Source organism: Sinohyriopsis cumingii, chromosome 5, assembly GCF_028554795.1.
Source record: "Sinohyriopsis cumingii isolate HCF-2022 chromosome 5, ASM2855479v2, whole genome shotgun sequence".
NCBI lineage: Eukaryota > Metazoa > Mollusca > Bivalvia > Unionida > Unionidae > Sinohyriopsis > Sinohyriopsis cumingii.
In genome coordinates, this window is record NC_142965.1 from 92906142 (window position 1) to 92927238 (window position 21097).

The following is a 21097-nucleotide window of genomic DNA, read 5'->3' on the forward strand; positions in this document are numbered from 1 at the left end:
TCAAATTCCTAGTAAACAAAATTACATTGCATAGACTTGTAAAGCAAATAAAAATATTCAAAAACCCACAAACGATCAAATTAAATCAAATACAACTTAAATCAAATATAAATTAAATTAAATGTACGTAAAAAATTCTTTCATTCTTGCAGACCATGAATTCCTCCCATTCTGATTGCCGGCACAGAAGATCATAATGTTGCCGCAAAATTAAACATGTCCTCAGTGAGGGTTTACGTCACTCACTTACCTAACAGTGATAGTCTTGTATTTTTCTAGTGGAAACTTTTACATCTTTCTGCAGCACTTGAAAATTTCACAGGTACTAATAAAGATCACATTTATTTACTTACTAAACCATATAGTGTCATTTGTGTTTTTAGACATATTTCTTACTAAACCTTTTAACATAGAATATAAACAACTATTCACATCGTTCCTACATTTCCCAAAGTTAACGATCCTCTCGTTTCCCTCGGATCTATTGCATTTCACACTGTTCTGCATCGTTTAAATCATATTTGATTACACTCTCATGTCTGAGACTCGACCTTGGAAGGCGCGAGGCATTGCATGAGACGAGCTAAGCATGCCAAAGGGTGTGGTGATCTGACGGCAGGATTGTATTCCCCTCTTTTCTCGAAAAGTATTGAAATTGTTAAAAACAATAAAGCAACATTCTAAGTAGTAGAAGTGATGCATTGTCCAAGAATTTGTAAGGAATAATACACACCTGTATGCTCATTGGTGAGCTGAGTCTATTATATTTCGCAAAGTCAACACTTTTTCTGCATCTGACCGCCACAAGCAATACTGAAACCATAATAACGGATTTTCCCAAAGCGCAAAAGATCATCAAATGCCGTAATGGTTTCCTCTGTGGGTGTTCCATTGTCCCATGCATGAGCCTACATATCAACAAAGAAAATGACAATGATACAGACATATATATATATATATATATATATATATATATATATATATATATATATATATATATATATACATACAGCTAGACTAGAAACATCAACACCATTATCCCAATCCTTATCTCTATCAATGCAATATGACCGAATCATTCGAATCATGTTCTTGAAAGGTTGATGACATCTTTCCAGCACCAAATGATGTTTAGGGTGATAGGACCACTATTTAAGCAGATGGATGCCTAATTCATGGATAATTTGTTGGGAAATTACAGACATCAATTTTGAAAGTGAATCAGACTGGACAAATTAAGAAATCCTAAAAAAATGTATAAAAAAAATTGATAAAGCTTTTAATGTTTTTCTTTTAATATTTCTATCAGTGATTGCCTCTGGAAACATCGTGAACTCTCACATTATGGTCAACAGGCATTGGTTGCCTGAGTTGATCTTAGGAAAGGAATCGACACGGTCTGCCATTATTCTGACAAATGGTTCGTACAATGAAAGATTAGGCACACGAGCCTTAGGTATATAGTGACATGGCTGTCTTACCATTTGATAAGTCTACAGTATCTAAAAATATCACTTTAAATGTTCGGACAAAAATATGTTTTAGAATATTGTTCTAAGTCTTCTTGACGCCTCAATGCTCAGTCGTTGGAATTTCGTGGGCATGACTAAGAATTTCCGGTTGATATGTCGAATTTGACAGCTCACTGACCACTGGTCACCAGCGGATAATTCAGGTCGTCTACATTTTCTCATAAGGACCCCACTTTCCCAAATTAACAAACTGTTACTGCTTAAACCCCTCTAAAACATACAGATCTCAGGATCTTGTTCCTGTTCGACAATAAGTGATTAGTTTTCTCACCCTCATTAGAAATGAAAGAATGAGATTGAAAAAGGGAATCGGTATGATCAATGCCTATTGATAGATCAATGAAAGCAGCAAAGGTGACCTCATCAAAAGACTGACCAATACAGACATTTATATTACGACTCTATGGTCACAAACTAAGTAACAGAAAGAAGTAAAACCACCATGTTTTGTAAAACTTAACACACACTTTTAATTATCAAGTTTATACTTTAAATTGTGAGAGGAACTTACAATATTGTGAAATAAATCCAAAACCAATCCTTATAAAGGTCAACGTAAGTAATGAATGAAACGTTCCTTATACATTCAAAACCGAAAATGTCCTCCACCAATCATGAAGTTGTCAAGATGGCGTTGTTCCGAATTTCAAACAATTAATTTATCACAATTCCATAATTATATTATAGTCCAAACACGGGCACTTTTTATTTCCAGTTCACAATCTGAACAAATATTTTTTCCTCTCTAAGTACAACATAAAAGAAGTCTGCAGCATTGCAAAAGGAACACAAAAGTGAGAATGACTGTAAATGCTTGATTTCATCTTTATATACATCGTCTATAGCAACTGTACTTTGCAATAGACCCCTCGTGACCGCATACACAATTAATTTTGCACTGACTTTGCCTAATATGCGTTCTTAGCAATCAGGTGACGTACTTGTCTTTATTGCAAAAGATACTCTATACAGTTTATAACCATGAGTAGCATCATGAAAATTAAATAAAATCATGTACCACTAAAAACACAAAACATAGCTATACATAACACATGGAATATTACACATTAAGTGTTTGTATTTTGCAACAAGGTTGTTTCCTGAGCAAAAGTCGATTTCTGTGATATGTTACCCAGATTTTATTCAACTACTTATAAAGAGTGAACTGGTTATTCCAGTACATTATCCGTAGCCACCAGATATGCCCATTTGGTGAATGTGGTGACCTATTTTTATGGTTTTATTCAACTGTACTTATGAATAGTGAACAGGCTATGTCAGTACGTTTTCATCCGTTGCCACCATATATGCCGGTTGGGTGCATTTTGCAATTAAGCTGTATTGGTGCACTAAAACCAGGTCATGCTGGCATAGTTTCCTGCTGAAATATAATGCATCGGTCTAAATGTCTAACTAGTAGTGTGAGGTAAGCATGTGTAACACATCCAGGAAATTTATTGACATTTTTAAGTTTAATTTACAAAGTTTTATAAAACATGGGATCAGGAATACGGTCTCTTGCAGTAACAATCTCAACGAATCAGATGTGAGATTACCTGCTTCAAATATGTTGATTTTACGCGAATGTTTGTACGTAAGCCCGTACCAGTAATTGGATCAATGTCAGATCAACAATATTGATTCTAGAGTGACACCAAGGTCAAATAATCCAGTAAGAGGTCACCTCATTAATACGCGCAGATCAAACTCTTCTGTGATCCTAATAATATAAATCCTTGGTCTTTATGTTACTACCGCTTTTGCCCATAAATACTCTGGCTGTACCCGGCCTATATACAAGCCAATATCATAGGCCGGTAGCTTGTAAAAGATGTAGAAGTAACGTCATTCTCTAACAGCTAGTAGGAAACTTTTCAGTGAACTGTAATGACTGGCCGATAGCGTCAGGCCAGCGACGTACAAAGGGGGGTTAGGGTGGGTGGGAGTGAGTGGGGGATATCAAGATATTCAGTACTTTTACTGAAATGGTGGATGATATAGTATTCGCCTACACTCCTAGCAGTTTTGACCACTATAGTCATTCTAAAGACTAAAAGAAGTAAGGATATATAAGGTATGCAAACTCAGTCGGTTTGTTCATCAATGTATTACTGTGAACCTGAATGTCAGTATGGAGACCCTAGCATTGTAATCTTGTTTGCGTTTCAATCCAAATGGAAAATGGCGACGTAAAGACAAAGACTAATCACTATGCATTTCCTGTTCCTAGAACAGTACATTTTCAGTGCAAACTGTGACACGTGGATCCAATATTGGAAATGTATATTTTACATATTTCTATTATTTTCAAAATGATCATTTAAAAAGAAGTAACTCTTATAAACATGGGCTAAAAAGAATGTAACTCTCAAACTTACATAAATTTATGGAATTTTCTGGAGTTTACCGAATACCGCGATCTACATCACATAAGTTATCTGAAAAAAATACTCACGCAAATATGGCGACCGTGTAAGTAAAGAAACGCAACACTAAGAAAATAACAGAGTTGGAGACTCCAAGGCAGATATCAGTTTCGAGCATTTTTGATATCCGCAGTCTCTTTAGTTTTTTGTCTGTTTGTTTTTTAATCAGTGTGTATATGTGTGGGGGTTAAGTTAAATACCAAAGGTATTTGCGGTCTCACTAGTCCGATTTACTCTGACCCTTCCCTCACCGTGTTAGATATTTTGACATTGATGTAATGTAAACGTCAACATATATAAAGTGGGTTTGGAAGAATCAGAGGAAACTTGGTAACCGATCTCACGAGTACGGTAACTGTTACATTTTGAACCAATGTTGTGAAATTCACACGTTCTTATATTGATCATTTTAAATGACCTCTCTTGCTCTATTGTGTTGCACCATTTGGTTTTGGTCTGATTATCCTACTCTTACATCCATATCAAACGAAAACAGATCTAACTTCGCAGTACTATCCGCAGTCAGCTACCTAGTAGCTGAGGCTCTAAGGTAGACAACTCGTGTAAGTTTTTTATATTAGTAACATGAATTATATCCCTTATATCATAAATTCTAATGACATAAAAACGAAATGCATATTCAGTAAGTAATAATACATAACGGCGCAAACCAGCTATTGCTGTTAATTAATATGATTAATTTTCTAATTTGCCTGAACGTGAACTATCTGTCTTCTCTTTGGTTTGCATACGATGGCCATATGTTTTCGATATTTATATTCAACAGGATATTATTATACTGACCAAAAGTGTTCCATGGACTTCACGCTTACAAATCGGCTGATAAAAGGGGGAGGGGGATTGGGATACATATTAGTAGCGTTATGATTTCAACGACCGTTTCTTGTCAACCAAACATTTTATAATGCCTAATACAAAACAATTCAGAGCGCTTGCCTGAAATTTAAATTATGGTTCACACTATCCTGGCACTATGTACGTGTTTGCTATCGCTAAATCTTTATAATTTTTATAAAATTATTATTATTATAAATCCTCAAACAATTTGATTAGTGTAGAATGAAAACACCAGCATGTAGATATATCTTCGAAATTAAAGGGCTGAAAAGCGGTTTAACCACCGCCATTTATATCGTCGTTAATGTTATTTGTAATTAAACGCACGTACATATACGTTAATAAGAGCATTTTCACATTTCACTGTAGATAAAATAATTCTTAAAAGTAATATTTGTGAATTAGACAATGTAATATGCGTCCTAAAAGTGTTGATACCGTAAATTGGTTGTAAAGTTTATGAAGAAGCACAATAATAGACTAGAATAGTCAAGCTTTTGTTAGTAATATGCATTTTAGATTAATTTAAAATGAAACAAGGCCCTTCACTGAAGGCCACCGGGAAATGCCCCACCACCACCATCACCACCACCAACACACAAAGATAGAATGAGGCACAACGGTTTTCGTTTCGACGCAGTGTTTTACAGATGCGTGTCACATTTACCGGATTGTCAACTGGGTTACTAGAAGCGCTTTATTCAGAAGTTTGGGTGTGAAACGACTAAATTGTGTAGTAAGGGTTGATAAAAAGTACGAAATATGAACAGTTGCCACGTTGGCTCGGTGCGCAGCGTGCCGGACGTACGATCAGAAAAACCCGAGTTCGAATCCTGCCAAGACCAGTACGGATCAGCTGCCGAGAAACTCTGTGGGCAAGGCACATTACTCCAATTGTTTCAGAACACGTGCTGATGTTCCACTAACATGAAACAATAAACGAAACTGGTGGTGCATACACAGTTTCTCTGCTAAGTGGCTCACTTATCGTCGTTTCCCTTAACTCTAATGGGGCAGGATACAATTAATTTAAAACGATATATTAATATCGTACTGAAAGTAACTGTATTAAAGAGGTTGAATATTGAGAGATTAACAATAACCTAATAACAAAATACACTTTATTAAGTATACATTTTTTTCATTTAATAGATTGTTTTAAAAGTTTGAATAAGAATAGTCGAGGAGTTGAATATGTTACATTGCGAATATTATGAAATGAAATAACGTATTTATTTAGATATTTAGATAAAAAGAAAGAACATTTAGTTCGGTATAGAACACGCAATAAAAGAAAATCTTTACTGGATATTTGTAAACATTCGACTTTAAAATAAGTCCGAAAGACATCGTTGCAGCCTGTTAACATCACAGATAGTTGCTGGAAGTTTGACAGTGTAAGAATGTAATGACGAGTATGACATATTTTCTGCAGACGTGTCCACAAATTGAATGTCACTGTAAACTATAGGAGGAAGAATTGTTCCAAAATAGCAAAAAGATCCATGAAACGAATTATTATATACACTCGATTACAAGTCTAGAACAACAGCAAATTGCAAAATGCCGGCAGATCATGGTCTATGCAGTTTGTTAGAAGAAATCAGTAAAACAAACAGAATAAACTATGGTTTGCTGGCACATTGCGTGGTCTGTGTCTATGCTTTTCACAGCTGCAGTCGAGTTATGGATAAATAAATTGGACTCCTAAATGGTTACATGTTGATGCACACCCCCCATAAAATAAAAAACAATAAAAACCCCAAACACTCCCACCCTTCAAATTCCTATGTTAAGCTAAAACAATGCCCTCTATTCAAACTTATTCTTGAAGAATTACATTGTTGTTCATGTACAATTGAAAGGAAGTGTCCTCGTGTTTGAAACTCTTTGAAATTTAACTCTTCTTTTTATCCATTTTTTTTATCCATATTGATCTGCTTTTTTATGCAAGTTACTTTGTTTAAATAGTGACTTATTTTCCAGTACCATATTTTTGTAGAAATCGTTGCATTGTTTCAATCACAATCGATTTAGATTGAGATGAAGTTGATTAAAATGCTTTCACACTAGTGCATAGATTACTGTAATTGTTGGTTCTTTATTTTTGTGTTTGACTGTGTTATATGTATTTCTGTGTTTGCAATAACGTTTTCATACGAAATAAATAAGTATGGACGCTCCGCCCACAGCACAAGTGTAAACGTTTTTTTCAATAGTAGTTTCTGTCACGAATGTAACATGTCATAGAGCCAACATGACTGGCACATCGTTTGTGACAAGTATATGCAGTTTGAGAAGTATTCCCTCTTCTAGCTTTTCACACCGCCCACTATCATTAGCATACTATATTTTCTCCGAATCCTCTGAAACATATCGAATCCTAAAGAAATCTTGCAAACGTTAAAAAGATTAACTTTAGAAATCCAACAAATTATACGTTGTAGATGACGAAGCGTTATGTAACAATATGGGCGGGACATAAGCTTAATCACCCAAACAGGTTCACGTAAGGATTTTAGGCGGTGATAGCTAAAGGTGATTGACATATTGATATAGTCAACACTTACACAGGAAGATTACAATATCAGTATCAATTTTCCTCCTCAAACTGCTCTGTCGCTTTTGTTGCTATATACTTAATTCATCGAGCGTATTAATACAATAGTTATACCATTCCTAAATATTAATTCAAGCTCCTACCATGAATTTGTCCATTGTTATGATTTTCCTTCTTCCAATCTACTTAGATGTCGTTTATAGTGACGAGAGCACCCGTGATGTTTCTTCTGTCCTGGAGCTCTTTCCTGAATTCGTAGAGATCAAAGATGAGATCAACAAACTGAAGAAAGGTCAGTTGGACACTCTTATCTTTCTTTCAGGCCTTACTATATGAATATTTACATATCAGTCTTTTCTAAAGGAAAATATTCGATTAACAATTTCTCACCTTTTGTGAGCTTTATTAAATGTGTCATTAAACAAAGAAATGCATAAAGACTATTCTCACGATTGACGTTTCAGTCTTGCATGCTATCATTCGAGTAGTATATTTTAGTAATCAACCGAAAATATTAAAATGCTTCAGATATTTTACAAAGTTCAAGATGTCCACTGTAATGCATTTCTTACATATTGTAGTGAATAAGACGCGTATACGTGCGAAACACAGACAACATTATTCAGCCTAAAACCATTATGTTATCTCGATTTTTGATTCACATAGTTAAAGACATTTAAGATTTGTATAATATATACCAGCTAAGCCTTATTCCACCAATGTCATTTATATCATCTTAACAACTATAAATGCTTTCATCACCTTCCATAATTGTTGTTGTAGTTGTTGTCCCTACTAAATTTATGTCGTAATACTCAGTACGTACTTTAAATACCAACAATGGGGACATTAAAATGGAAATTTAAAAAGGGGGGGGGGGCATGGAAAGAGAACTTTATTATAAAAGATGTATTGCTTTATGGCATGTTCTCCATTATGTTTCCTAGTCGTAACAGGCGTTTTAATTCCGATGAAAATATTCTGCATCAGTGCCAAAGATAACCATATCATCCGTTTCAAACGTCTCTTCGAAAGCCCTTCAGTGGTCTTAAAATATTTAATGAAACCTGCATGAGAATTGCATTTTATGTATATTGCTGTTTGGCCGTTTTTCCCACCTTTTTTTGCTTTGGTCTAGCATCATTGCATGAACCTGGTATCCATTTTTGAAACGCGGTGTCCGTCCATGAATCGCATATTAGGCTACACCTAACAAGTACGAGGTTATGCGCTGAATTTAGAAGACTCACGGAGCCGTTATTATTGTGTTCGGTCGAATATAGCAACATGGCCATCAAGGGAAGGTGTCCAGAAACAAGTACGAATTATGTAATGATAAGTAACACACACAAAAATAAGAAACGACGAAAAATAAATTTAAAAAAATTCCCATTTGATAATTGCATGAACGTGTACGAACCTTTTAACGAATGACAATAAAACATTCTGAACAACAAATGATATCTGGAGTTTTCTTCATATAAAAGGCAATACGAAAGGCATTTATTAAGGAAAATGCGACATGCGCACAAACAAAGTACCAGGTATCAATTATCGACATTTATCCAAGTGGATATATTATGCTTACTTGTGTTCAAACAATCTCTCTCTCTCTCTCTCTCTCTCTCTCTCTCTCTCTCTAACCAGCAAAGCTTAACTTGCTATTTTTTCTTCAAGTGCAATTACGTAGCATTTCGTTCCATTAAATTGCTTCTCAACTCCATTCATTCTTTCAAGTAGTACTTAATAATTTTAAAACGTTGCACATGGAGGGGGCAAATATTAGCATCTGTTTCCATGCATATAGGATGTATAACTCCGTTCTATATATGCTATTCAAGTCCAGCATGATAAGGATCCTTTCCGGGATGTCTACTCTTCTACCGCCAAAATGGCATCACATCAGATACTTTTCTTTGACTATATCTGGATTTTGTTGGAACAAGCTTAGATATCACAAACATTTGATATATTAATAAGGCTGTGATTTATTTTTGCACAATATTAGTTCAATTTATAGATTTTGACAGCGATTGATTCATGTCCAGCTTTCTGGTTGTGTCTCCCTTGAAACCGCCCCATACAACATTATTCCAACTTGAATATTGCGGACATGTGTGGTTGTAAACGAATATCTCTATGAAAGGTGTTCCATTCATATTAAAACTAAGTTAAAAAAATTCAGTACCACTGTTTAAGAAATGCCTTTTACCTCTGTTTCGGTAACTCTTTTAACATGAAACTGAAAAGAAAAACCGGCCCACGAATCGAATATATATATATATATATGTGTGTGTGTGTGTGTGTGTGTGTGTGTGTGTGTGTGTGATAAGTGGTAACATATCCTAAACATTTAACCACCGTTAGAATGAAAGTTTTATGCTTTAGATTCGCTTGGACTGCCGCAATCATGTGTAGCCATATTGGTATATATTGGATTCTATCTAACCAGTAGAAATAGCTATTTTGTAATGGTTCAGTTTATTTTGGTTTCATAAGAGAGAAAAATAAAAGACTTGATAAATGAAGTGTGTGTGTGTGTGTGAGAGAGAGAGAGAGAGAGAGAGAGAGAGAGAGAATGTGTGTGATTTGGATTATTAAGGAGCTTTAAAAAAAAAAAAAGTCTTATCCCTACGATGTCTGCAGTGTGACAGTTTATAGTGATGTCTAGCACTGGGTCATCATGCCTCAGACCTGTAGTGTCATATCCCACCCAGTCAGATTATCCTGACAACAGGCCGCCCAGTCCTAACACTATCCTCTTAATGCTGCGAGGCAGCTGTTAGTACAATTGTAATAAGTCTTTGGTATGACTCGGCTCGGGTTTGAATCTGCGAACTCCCTCATCCGAGGTGGACGGATTGCTAATGAATGTTATGACGTTTTTATTTATCTAAATATTTTACATTCACCACGACTCATTGTTAATATATACGACCATTTATTGTAATATGAGTTTACGTTTGATTATTTTCTCTTCTGCTCAGAAAGTATATCAATATTTTTATTTTTAAAGGCGTGACTTTAGGATACAATCGTTTGAAAAACTACAGAGTAAAAGGAGAGTACAGCGAGGGTACAGTACTTTTATCAGGGCAGGAATGCTGGATAAAATGCACTGAGACTGATGGTTGCACTTCCGCCAGCTTCCAGACTGAAGGCGGTAAATGCGAACTGAGCCGGGTGACATATATCAACCATGAGGTTCTAGAAAGGGCCATCGGATGGGACGTCTTCACAAAGCATACTCCAGTCGGTAACTTGATGTCTAGTTTATTTATATTTCTTAATATCCCCCTGGAACAAAGTCAAGCATGGATTATTTTCATTTTGTGACATGTATCATCTATGCACCAAGAAGCTGATTGCAACAAAGTTAAAAGGGTCTTGCATGATGCGACAACAGCTCTCGGTATATGCATTTTTCAGCTACGTTGGTGTAACTCTTGCGTACATACATGAATTCTATGCCTGTATGGCAATGTCACCACCCTACCATAGGCTTTTCTGCATTACCGTTGAATCTCAGCCGCTGAAATATTTGTTCGTAGAAACTGGAAATACGAAAACCAGCTAATATAAATAACTTGTACTTTAGCGTATTTGGAAGGTTAAATTTTTTTCACACAATATTGCCTTTAGTAATCATGGAGGCAAAATCTTGTTTAATTAAATGTTTTTCAAGCGCAACAAAGGCTGATTGTGTAGAACATTAATTTAATAATCTATTTGCAATGTTACTTTATCAGCTGGGTCTACATAATCTACGTCTTTCAAACTAGTTTATATTTACTATATAGTTTTTGGTCTTATTTTGTACAGGCTTCATCAATGTATAAACAAAGGATACTTATTAGTAGCCAAGGTTTATTAGAAATACGGAAATTGTTATGCTTTTCAAATAGTTTTATGTCATCATGTAAACATTGTATTATTTAATCAGATTAAATTTGCAGACTTACAAGCATGTATTTGCAAAATGATTTTACAGAGCTCAGATTACACACTCTCATACCTAGACAAGAATACATGTATACATACACACATGCGCTATGCAACTAAACTCACATTTCTGTTTCAGTGTCCCTACACGACACGAGCTACTCACTGGATTTCGTCCGTGCTAAGGCATATTGTGTATCGCTAGGACTATCTATCGCCACATTTGAAGATCTAAAAGCCGCCCATAAAAATGGCTACCAAAAATGCAGTTGCGGGTGGGCGGAAAATGGGCACGCGTACCTTGTTATGCAAGAAGTAAAGGACAACTGCCTGGGTTCTGTTGGTGTCATCGGATGCACTTGGCAGTCCACCTGGAACGTGTACTGCAAACCGCTGAAAGCTCGTAAAAAAATGTTTTCTTTTTTAGAATCCCATTTGATTGATTTTACTCGTATGTCAAGCCATAGCAAAAAGAAAATAACTGGGAATGGCTGATCCTGTGTTTTCCTCCTGTTTGGTAGCATATGAAAGTCACTAAAATCAAAGATATTCCATATTAAACGTTTTATAAATATATAGACAACCCTTTTATGTATTTGTTAAAAACTGCACCCATAAAATACGCATGTCATACCCTACGACTCATAGGGTAAGTTGATACGTTTCCGGAATCTGAGCCTTCATCACCAAAGAGGTTAAGAAGAAATTGCACATATGTTGTCATTTATAGGAACACTGAAATTTATTGACAGTAATTCTTTCTTGAGAATTACTTTTGGATCAGTTGATCCATTCTCACGATTTGGTCACAGTCTTCTCAACACTCTTTTATAACATTTAGAAATTAAAGTCTAAGGTCATAGTTTGATTAAGACAACAAATGGAAATAGACTCTACCCAGTAAATGTGGACATTATTACAAACATTTCAGAATGAATTCTTTACACAAAACTATAGACTTGTTTTGTTTTTTTAGTTATTGCATACCCATTTAGTCTTACAGTTCGATACAGATGCTCAGTCCGTATCTCTGTATTCCACAGCCAGCATACAACTACCTGAGGCATTCTTTCACGTCCGTGTGTAAATATCATTAGTAATCAATGAATCGAACATTTTCAAATTCCAGTTCATTTTGAATTTCATTCTTATAGTAAAGCTGAAAGTATTTAGAAAGCATAAAAGAGAGGGTGTGTAATAAATGCAAAACTGCATTTTTGTTTTGTAATGAGACGGAGCAAAGAACACGTTTAATATGGCATATGAATACTTCTTATCTCTGCTCCATATCAAACTCGTTCTTTCTGCCAACTCTGAACGAAATCTGTATGCAGTTTGGTGCATCTATCAGACGCTAATGTAAGACTTGACTATGATGCTTGCAGAGATGTGAATATTTCCATTGCAAAATGGCATTTTGATCAAAATGGAGAGTTTTAATGGTGCTACAATTTTTCACTTAATATTAAAACGAAAATTAAGTAATTGGTTATATGCATCATCTAGGTTAAGAGATCTTTTAACATATTTTTTGTGTTCCTTCATTAAAACTGCATTATCAGAGTTGGTAGAGGAGTTCCGAGAAATAGATTAACGTCATGCCAATGAAGAAATCGTGATAATATTCAACAAGCTTAAACGGTACTTCGATAGATGTAACACGTTTCATGTTTTTCACGCTATATTATCAATGACAAATCTGCATGTTGTTTATTTGATATATTTAAAAATAGGGTATAGGGTATTATCCTTGTAAAGGGCACATTTAATTCTCTGACCTCTTCTCCTCGGTGATAAAAAATGAGAGTCAAAACAAACAATACGCGATGACTCTGGCCCAGGCTCGAAGTCATTGTGAGTCAATAGGAACCAGTCTGGCCACGATGGAGGACATGTTAGACGCTTATCGTACGGGTTTCGAAGCTTGCAGCTGCGGATGGGTTGACAACGGATACGCATATATCGTCATGCAGAAACCAACTGACGGATGCATGAGCGGTGTTGGAATTATAGCGTGCAGCTGGCAGTCAACGTGGAATGCCTGGTGCAAGGTTGGTAAATATTTGTCTATACATAAGCATCAGAAATAAAATTACACATGTATCTGAGCGGCTGAATGGATATTTTCTTATATAAGAGAGACGGGTATTAGTGTTTATATCAATAATGCTGTCATTACCTCAGCAATGGAACAACAGAAAGCACTATTTGGCTCATTCATAAAGATGAACCTGAATAATAAATAGGACACCTATAGGTTGTCACTTTAGTCATTGAACTAAACATATCTTGCAGAGAACACTTTACTATTTATTTGCAAGATTTTCTAAGTCTCATGTTTTTTTTTACAATAACATATAAATAATAAAGCCAAAGGTGTTCACTTACAAGGAACAATGATAATAGCACTCTGTATCCTGCACGCTAAAGTTACTGATTGAAAATCGGAGAGTTTTGGGGTGTCTTCGCTACCCATAATTCCACCCAGTTGGCATGATATGAAAATTCGTTACTTTTAGCGAAACGATACACTAGCAACTATCCTAGTTATCGGCCATCCTAGATCACTCACCCCTATCCTTATCTTTATTTGTTTCTCGTTTAACAACTCTAGACAACCACCCTCCTATCTCCATTTTCTTGTCTCACCACAGGCCCATATTAGCCGCCTTTTTTATTTCCAGAAAATGCACTGTCCTATCATCCTTAATGTTTCGGGAAAAATCTCAGGTCACCACCAGCTACTTAACAAACACCAATACTCTACTCACCAAAATATGAAAATAACTTTAATGAAACAAACATAGGTTACTGATATAGACCATATTTTAAAAAGCGCTCCACCAGTGCACAAAAAATATAAAGTAGCCATGAACCAACAACTATTAAATTTTAAAAAGCATTGACCCCCACCACATTAAAACAAAAGCACTAGGTCATCAACTGTCGAATATTTGAAAAGAAACACTGGACTACTAACCCTAAAAATTAAACAAAACACTAGAACACAACTGCCCGAAATTTAGAAACACTCTCGGGCAACAATCCTTATGTTATTTTCAAAATCCATAGATGACAAACCCTTGAAATCTAAAACAAAACCTGTACTCCAACCCTTAAATTAATAAAGAAAAAACATAGACCGCCATGTTATACATTTCAAGAAAAACCCCACAAGATTACCAAGCCTTAAAGTTAAAAATGCCTAGGCTACTAATTCTTATATTAAAGAAAGACCATTGGACCAAAAGCCCATACTATTTTGCAACAAACAAAGACGACACCACAAATATCACATTTAACAACCTTAAGCCACCAATTCTCAGATCCACCAATTTTTTCATATACTTTTTTAATGCAAGCTATTGGACCAGAACTATGAAGTCTTTAATAGTTTTCAATTCAGTGCATCAATGGTGCACACATTCCCCATTTACTTTCTTTATTCTTCCAGAGAAAATAATCTCTTTTGAAAGCTTGGTGTTGAGAAACCAATATTGTCTTTTTAAGTTCTTGTCCAAATATTGTTCTAAGCTTATGTGTGTCAATATAAATTTGTATTGGTTGCCTGGTTGTAAATGTTAGCTGTTCGTATGTTTAGATTGGAATCATTTCTGTTTCCGCAGTATATTTAGTTAGTATTCCACTAGTTTGAATTAGTAGTGTATATATATAGAATGTCCAATCAAATGAATGGAAAAACCACATCTGCTTTTATATGTTAGGTACTGATGCCGTGCGATTAAAGATGGTTAACCCTTTTCTAACGTTGGCATTATATTTTTGCATATGTCTTGGTGAAACAATCTTTATTCTCTAATAATTAAATTAGTTAGATTATATTGCATTTTGTCTTCTTTAATATTTGCTCTAATTAAGTCTTTTGAATCAATCAACTATGTGTTTGTGTGTGTGTGTGTGTGTATGAGAGAGAGAGAGAGAGAGAGAGAGAGGGAGTTTAATCTCTTTTCATTAACAATACCACACATCTTATCTTCATTCTAGGTTAAGTAATTCCAGCGTATGGTCAAGTCTCAAAGCAAGGAAAATAGAAAATGGCTCACACTACAGTGAAGGAATCACCACCATTATCGTCCAGTCTCGAAAATGAAGGAATTTCTTCACGATACATAATAACAAGCTTAGACTTTGATTGGTTTTAGTAAAACTGATGAATACGTAACCAATTTTGTGTAAAACTAAACAGTCAATAAAACATCGTGCATGAATACTGGAAATGATCTTTTTATTTAAACTCCGAGTCTTCGATGAATGTCATTCTTCTCTGGTTGGTAAATGCTCGTAGCAATCATAATAAAAGCTCCGTAATTGTATACTATTTGTATCGAACTAACTTTGTCTTTAAATTGTATTCTAATTTAATAAAACTGCTTAGTGCTTTAATATTGTTTACAGTTTTATGTCATTGGCAAATGCGTCTTCTAGCCACTATCATTTCTTACAAGAATATATAATGTTATAGTGATAGCTCCAAACTTGATCTTGTAAAAATGTAATTTTGCACGATCAAAGGCCAGTGATCTCTTTCTATCTCTCAGTCTCCAATTTATATCGTGGCCGGAAGACTTAGGTCCGGTGACGTTAGCAACATATTTTAAGTCTTTCACTTCTAAAGATTGCATCACCCAGCACTTCTGTACCATTCTTCCGGATAACTCTCTCTCTCTCTCTCTCTCTCTCTCTCTCTCTCTCTCTGATTTAATTTCAAGGATATCAATTATCGTGGCTTTGTGAAAAATGACATTTTAATCGTTGCTACTATTCGTTGATTGTTTTCTCTGAAAGACCTTTGCTCGCTGGGTCTTTCAATTCATGGTTTGTGTCGCGGTATCCACACAAATTACAAATGCACAGTAAATATTATGAGAGCTTCGTCGTATTTCCTCATTTTCAACGTGCGATTTCAGATTAATTTCCTCGTTGATAATTTATAAATGGAAGTATCGGAGAGGAAACGAATATATTTAATGCTACTCTGAACCCTTTTAAAAGAACATTATATTTCTCGATAGCCTTTTATCGAGGGAAGGAAAACAAACAAACTTGTCAGTAATTTTAAGTTGAACAGAAACGTTTGTCATAAAACTCCTTTTTGTTCTTAACATATCCGACATATTATACATTTGAGCGGATGGAAATGGAATTGTTTACAATGAAGTTAACTAATAATACTATATAACGCATGAACCATTCCTTGCAAAGGCCTTGTGTACATTTATGGTTATTTCAGTTTATATGTGGCACAGTTGTCCTTGGTGTAAATCCAACCATAAGGTCATCATTTGTAAGCAAAACAGTTACATTATTTTCTGTGAACATGAAAACATTAACATTGCCTACAAAGGATGAAACATTAACTGAAAGAAAGAAAGAAAAAAACAAGGACGAAAGGACAACTTAACCATGATGAATTGAAAGTGAACCTCGAAGATTGAGAGAGTACTTGAAATATTGGAAAGTTAATAATGATGAATAATTAGATATCACTGACGAATAATACGTTAAGAAGGACAAAGAAGACGTCCCCATTGACAAATGAAACGTTGTTCATGAACGAATATAAAATGAGCAGAAAAGTACAATATGACCTCCCTTCGCAATCTGCACAAGTCCTACCTACACTGATTGGAAAATTGTACTCGAACCATTTTAAAAAGTTTTAGACGTATAAAAAATGGTTTCAGACAAATTCTATAAAGTTACTTATCTGGTAAATTAATAAATTTCTGGCTTGTTTGGTGCAAAACGTACAAATGCGATTGGGAATACCATAAACGGCATTAAATGTCATTGTAACACGTTCATGAATACCGCACAAAAAGTGTCAGAAACTTTAAAATACCTATCGGCAATATCGGAGCCTTTTAATCGATAGGAGAAAACATTCGATATCATTGGTACTTGTCCTTGTCCCCCCCCCCCCCCCAGTTAAAAAGGTTTTACTCTCTACCGTATTACCTGTCACTGAACAAAATTAAGTACAACACGCATAATAAAATTGTTATGAGTGTTCACTGTCAACGATTGCTTAAAAAATAAAATCGTTAACTGAATTTATCATTCTAAGTTGAAAGGGCTAAAAATGAGAAATAGTCTCAAAATAAGGCAATAGCATGTTTCATCTATTATAACTGCAACTGTACTAGGTAAAATCTTAGTATGAAGACAGTAATCCATTTGTTTACCTAGATTTTCAGTTTTGGCCGATGTTCCAAGTAACAAATGCCTACATATTCTGGTTTAAGCAAATTACGACAAACATTCTTCTTGATACCTTTAAATTGTAACCGTTGTTATTGTGTTCCAAAATTATTAACTGATTTTTAAAACATTGACTAAAAGCACATTTTCCATTTTCTTCCATTGATTTAGAACTCCCGTTCTTAAATGTGAACTATTTTACTGAATCTCAAGCATTAATGGCTTAGTTAAATTTCTCAAAATCTTGCTAAGAAACCTGCTTCACTATTAGATAAAATTTTGTTTAAAAAAATTCCTAGGTCACTGGTCATGAATCTTTTACTACAGAACCTTAGTCAATGGTCGACCTAATTTTACTAAAAATAACCTGGGCTAATCTTGTCCAAACTGTACTAAAATGCAAAATGTATCGAAAACACCTTCAGCATGCAAAATGTTATTTCAAAATCTGGTATAATGATCAAACAAGATTCATGTAACCGATAGAGTTCGATATCTCTGCTATCAAATGGATTCTAAAAAAAATATATTTTTTTCTTAGACTGTCCTTCCAAACTGATGTAAGTAGAATTATTCATAGAGATGTTTGCTTGGATGTCTTCAAGTTAATATTGAAGAAAGACGTCTATTAACCTGCCGATTTCTTGCAACGTACGCCCTATTTCGTGCCTTCCATTTGTTGTATTCAGTAAATATCATACTAAATTTATACTAAATTCATACTAAATATCATACCAAATTCATACTAAATTCATACTAAATATCATACTAAATTCATACTAAATTCATACTAAATTCATCATGATATGACATTATCACTTATTGCTTTTCGTGTATCCCTTCAAGAGAATACAAACGTACTAATACCAGATATTAAGATCATACCTGTTTTTAAATTATATATCAGCTTGTCTTTTAAAGATTTTGCAACAAACTCGAGTAAATCGGCAACCATCCTGATTACACTGGTCAACAGTGAAATCATTACTGACTTGAAAAGGCCCTAATCTGTAGTATTTTGGTGTGCCGAACACGAATATAACCGTGAAAAATTTGTATTGGCTCTAGTTTTGAAGATATTCATATACCTCATTTTCTATGTTTCACTGTGTAAATTTCTCCAGTAGGACTGCAGCAACATCCGGAATAATGATGTAACATTGCATAATACCATCATGCTCACATCATCCACAGTTGATTGCATCATTTTCTGATGCAATGCAATACTAATGCCATGCGGCTGCTGAAGTAAGTTGACGTCAGCAGTGTACTATACATGTGTAGGCCTATTATACTAATGCCAGGCGGCTGCTGAAGCTGACGTAAGCAGTGTACTATATAAAGCCCAATCAGATAGGTTCAGCATTTAAAATATTTTAGACGTTGTGCGAGACAGTTCAAGCTACTGTTACATAAAACTTATTATTTTATCCATTTACGTACAATAAAGAACAGTAATGCCTCGAAAGTGTGTTAATACCGCGGACAATTTTTGCTATATTTGTGGGGAAGTGACATTTGCCAACCAGAAGAAAAGTATCAATTCTCAAGTGAAGAAGGCATATCATCTTTACTTCGGATGCAAGGTTGGTGACCAAGACAAGCCTTGGGCTCCGCATATATGCTGTGCTACATGTACAACACAGCTTTCACAGTGATTGAATTGCAAAAGGTCATCAATGCCGTTTGCAGTCCCAGTGGTGTGGAGAGAGCCAAGCAACCACCTAAATGACTGTTACTTCTGCTTGGTTCCTCCTCTTTCCGGCGGAATAACGAAGCGAAAGAAGTCGAGAATAGTCTACCCAAACATTCCGTCTGCATTGAGACCAGTTCCACATGGTGAGGGACTTCCTATTCCAGAACCTCCAGCAGAATATTCTCTTGATTCATCTGACGAAGACAAAGGTGAGTCGACCTGTTCTTCTCCTGGTCCATCAGCATGCAGTGATCCAGATTTTCACTGTGGTGCATCATCAACCCCACACAGAATAACACAGGAAGAACTAAATGACCTGATTCGTGATTTGGACTTATCAAAGAACAAGGCAGAATTGCTAGGATCAAGACTCCAACAAGATGTCACAATTACTGCATATCGAAAGCGCCACCAGCAATTGGAGCCTTTCTTCAGAAAGGAAAGTAATCTGATATTCTGTTCCGATATTGAGGGCCTCATGAATGCTTTAAAAATCACTCATGACCCACAAGAATGGAGACTATTTGTGGACTCTTCGAAACTGAGTCTCAAGGCTGTGCTTTTGCACAATGGAAACATTCTTCCATCTATTCCAGTAGCGTATGCTGTCCACATGAAAGAGACATACGATAACTTAAGGCAGCTACTGAATTCCATTGAGTATAACAAGTACAGCTGGCACCTCTGTGGTGATTTGAAGGTAGTTGCCCTTTTAATGGGACTGCAGCAAGGATATACAAAATACATGTGTTTCTTATGCGAGTGGGATAGCCGAGCAAGGGAAATGCACTACATGAGGAAGGAATGGACTCACAGGCAGAATGTAGCCATTGGAGAGAAGAATATCCAACACCCAGCTCTGGTTGAGGCTCAGAAAATCTTGCTACCACCCCTTCACATCAAACTAGGTTTGATGAAGAACTTCGTGAAAGCCATTGACCGGACTTTGCCAGCATTCCGATACCTGCATGAAAAATTCCCTCGACTCAGCGAAGCAAAGATTAAAGAGGGAGTTTTTGTGGGTCCTCAGATTCGAGAGCTTTTCAAAGATGACCGGTTCAACAACTTGCTGGAAGGTGACGCGAAACAAGCATGGAATGCTTTTCGCCTAGTTTCTACAAACTTCCTCGGAAATGTTAGGGCAGAAAACTATAAGGAACTAGTAGAAGACATGTTGATGAAGTATAAGAAACTTGGCTGCAATATGTCTCTAAAGATTCACTTCCTTCATTCCCATTTGGATTTCTTTCCTAGCAACTGTGGTATTGTTAGTGATGAACACGGCGAAAGTTTTCATCAAGATATCGCAACAATGGAACAAAGATACCAGGGAAAATGGTCCACTACAATGCTGGCTGACTACTGCTGGACACTCCTCAGAGATGCTCCCGAACAGCTGTACAAGAGACAGGCGAAGAAATCTAAGATGTAGTCAATGACTTGATTTTTTATAGGTAGGCTATTACAGTTGACCTTTTACTATTGGAATGCATTTCGGTATGTAAACATTAATTTCTTGCAGATTACAAAAAAACTAGAGCCAATTTTGCAATTTGACTGTCATATTCGTGTTCAGCACTTAAAAATTGACAAGAATTGACTAATTTTATTTCAGTAACATGACTTTTGTAAAAATTTGTTGTCCAGTGTTATTTTTTAAAGTTTGAATCATGTTGTTGAACATTTGTTTAACTGGGCAAAGACATAGCCGCAACAGAATTGCTTGGCATACCTGGTATTGGCTTTTAATATCTATATTATATATAAATTATTTCTTCTAAAATAAACGTTTGTTTTTATGTTTATTCGTTTTGTTTTTTTTAACATTCTATAAGAGTAGGAACTGCAGATTTCTTATTAT

The 21097-nt window shown here is 35.5% G+C and overlaps 1 protein-coding gene across 1 annotated transcript; it reads left to right on the forward strand.

Moving 5' to 3' along the window:
• The first annotated feature begins 7386 nt into the window (after positions 1 to 7386).
• LOC149799770 (aggrecan core protein-like) lies at positions 7387 to 15722 on the forward strand. The gene is made up of 5 exons (XM_089959158.1): positions 7387 to 7668; positions 10393 to 10632; positions 11458 to 11721; positions 13110 to 13369; positions 15324 to 15722. Exons 1-5 carry the CDS (start codon positions 7521 to 7523, stop codon positions 15330 to 15332), a joined length of 921 nt encoding a protein of 306 aa, XP_089815284.1. The 5' UTR covers positions 7387 to 7520; the 3' UTR covers positions 15333 to 15722.
• The last annotated feature ends 5375 nt before the right edge of the window (positions 15723 to 21097 follow it).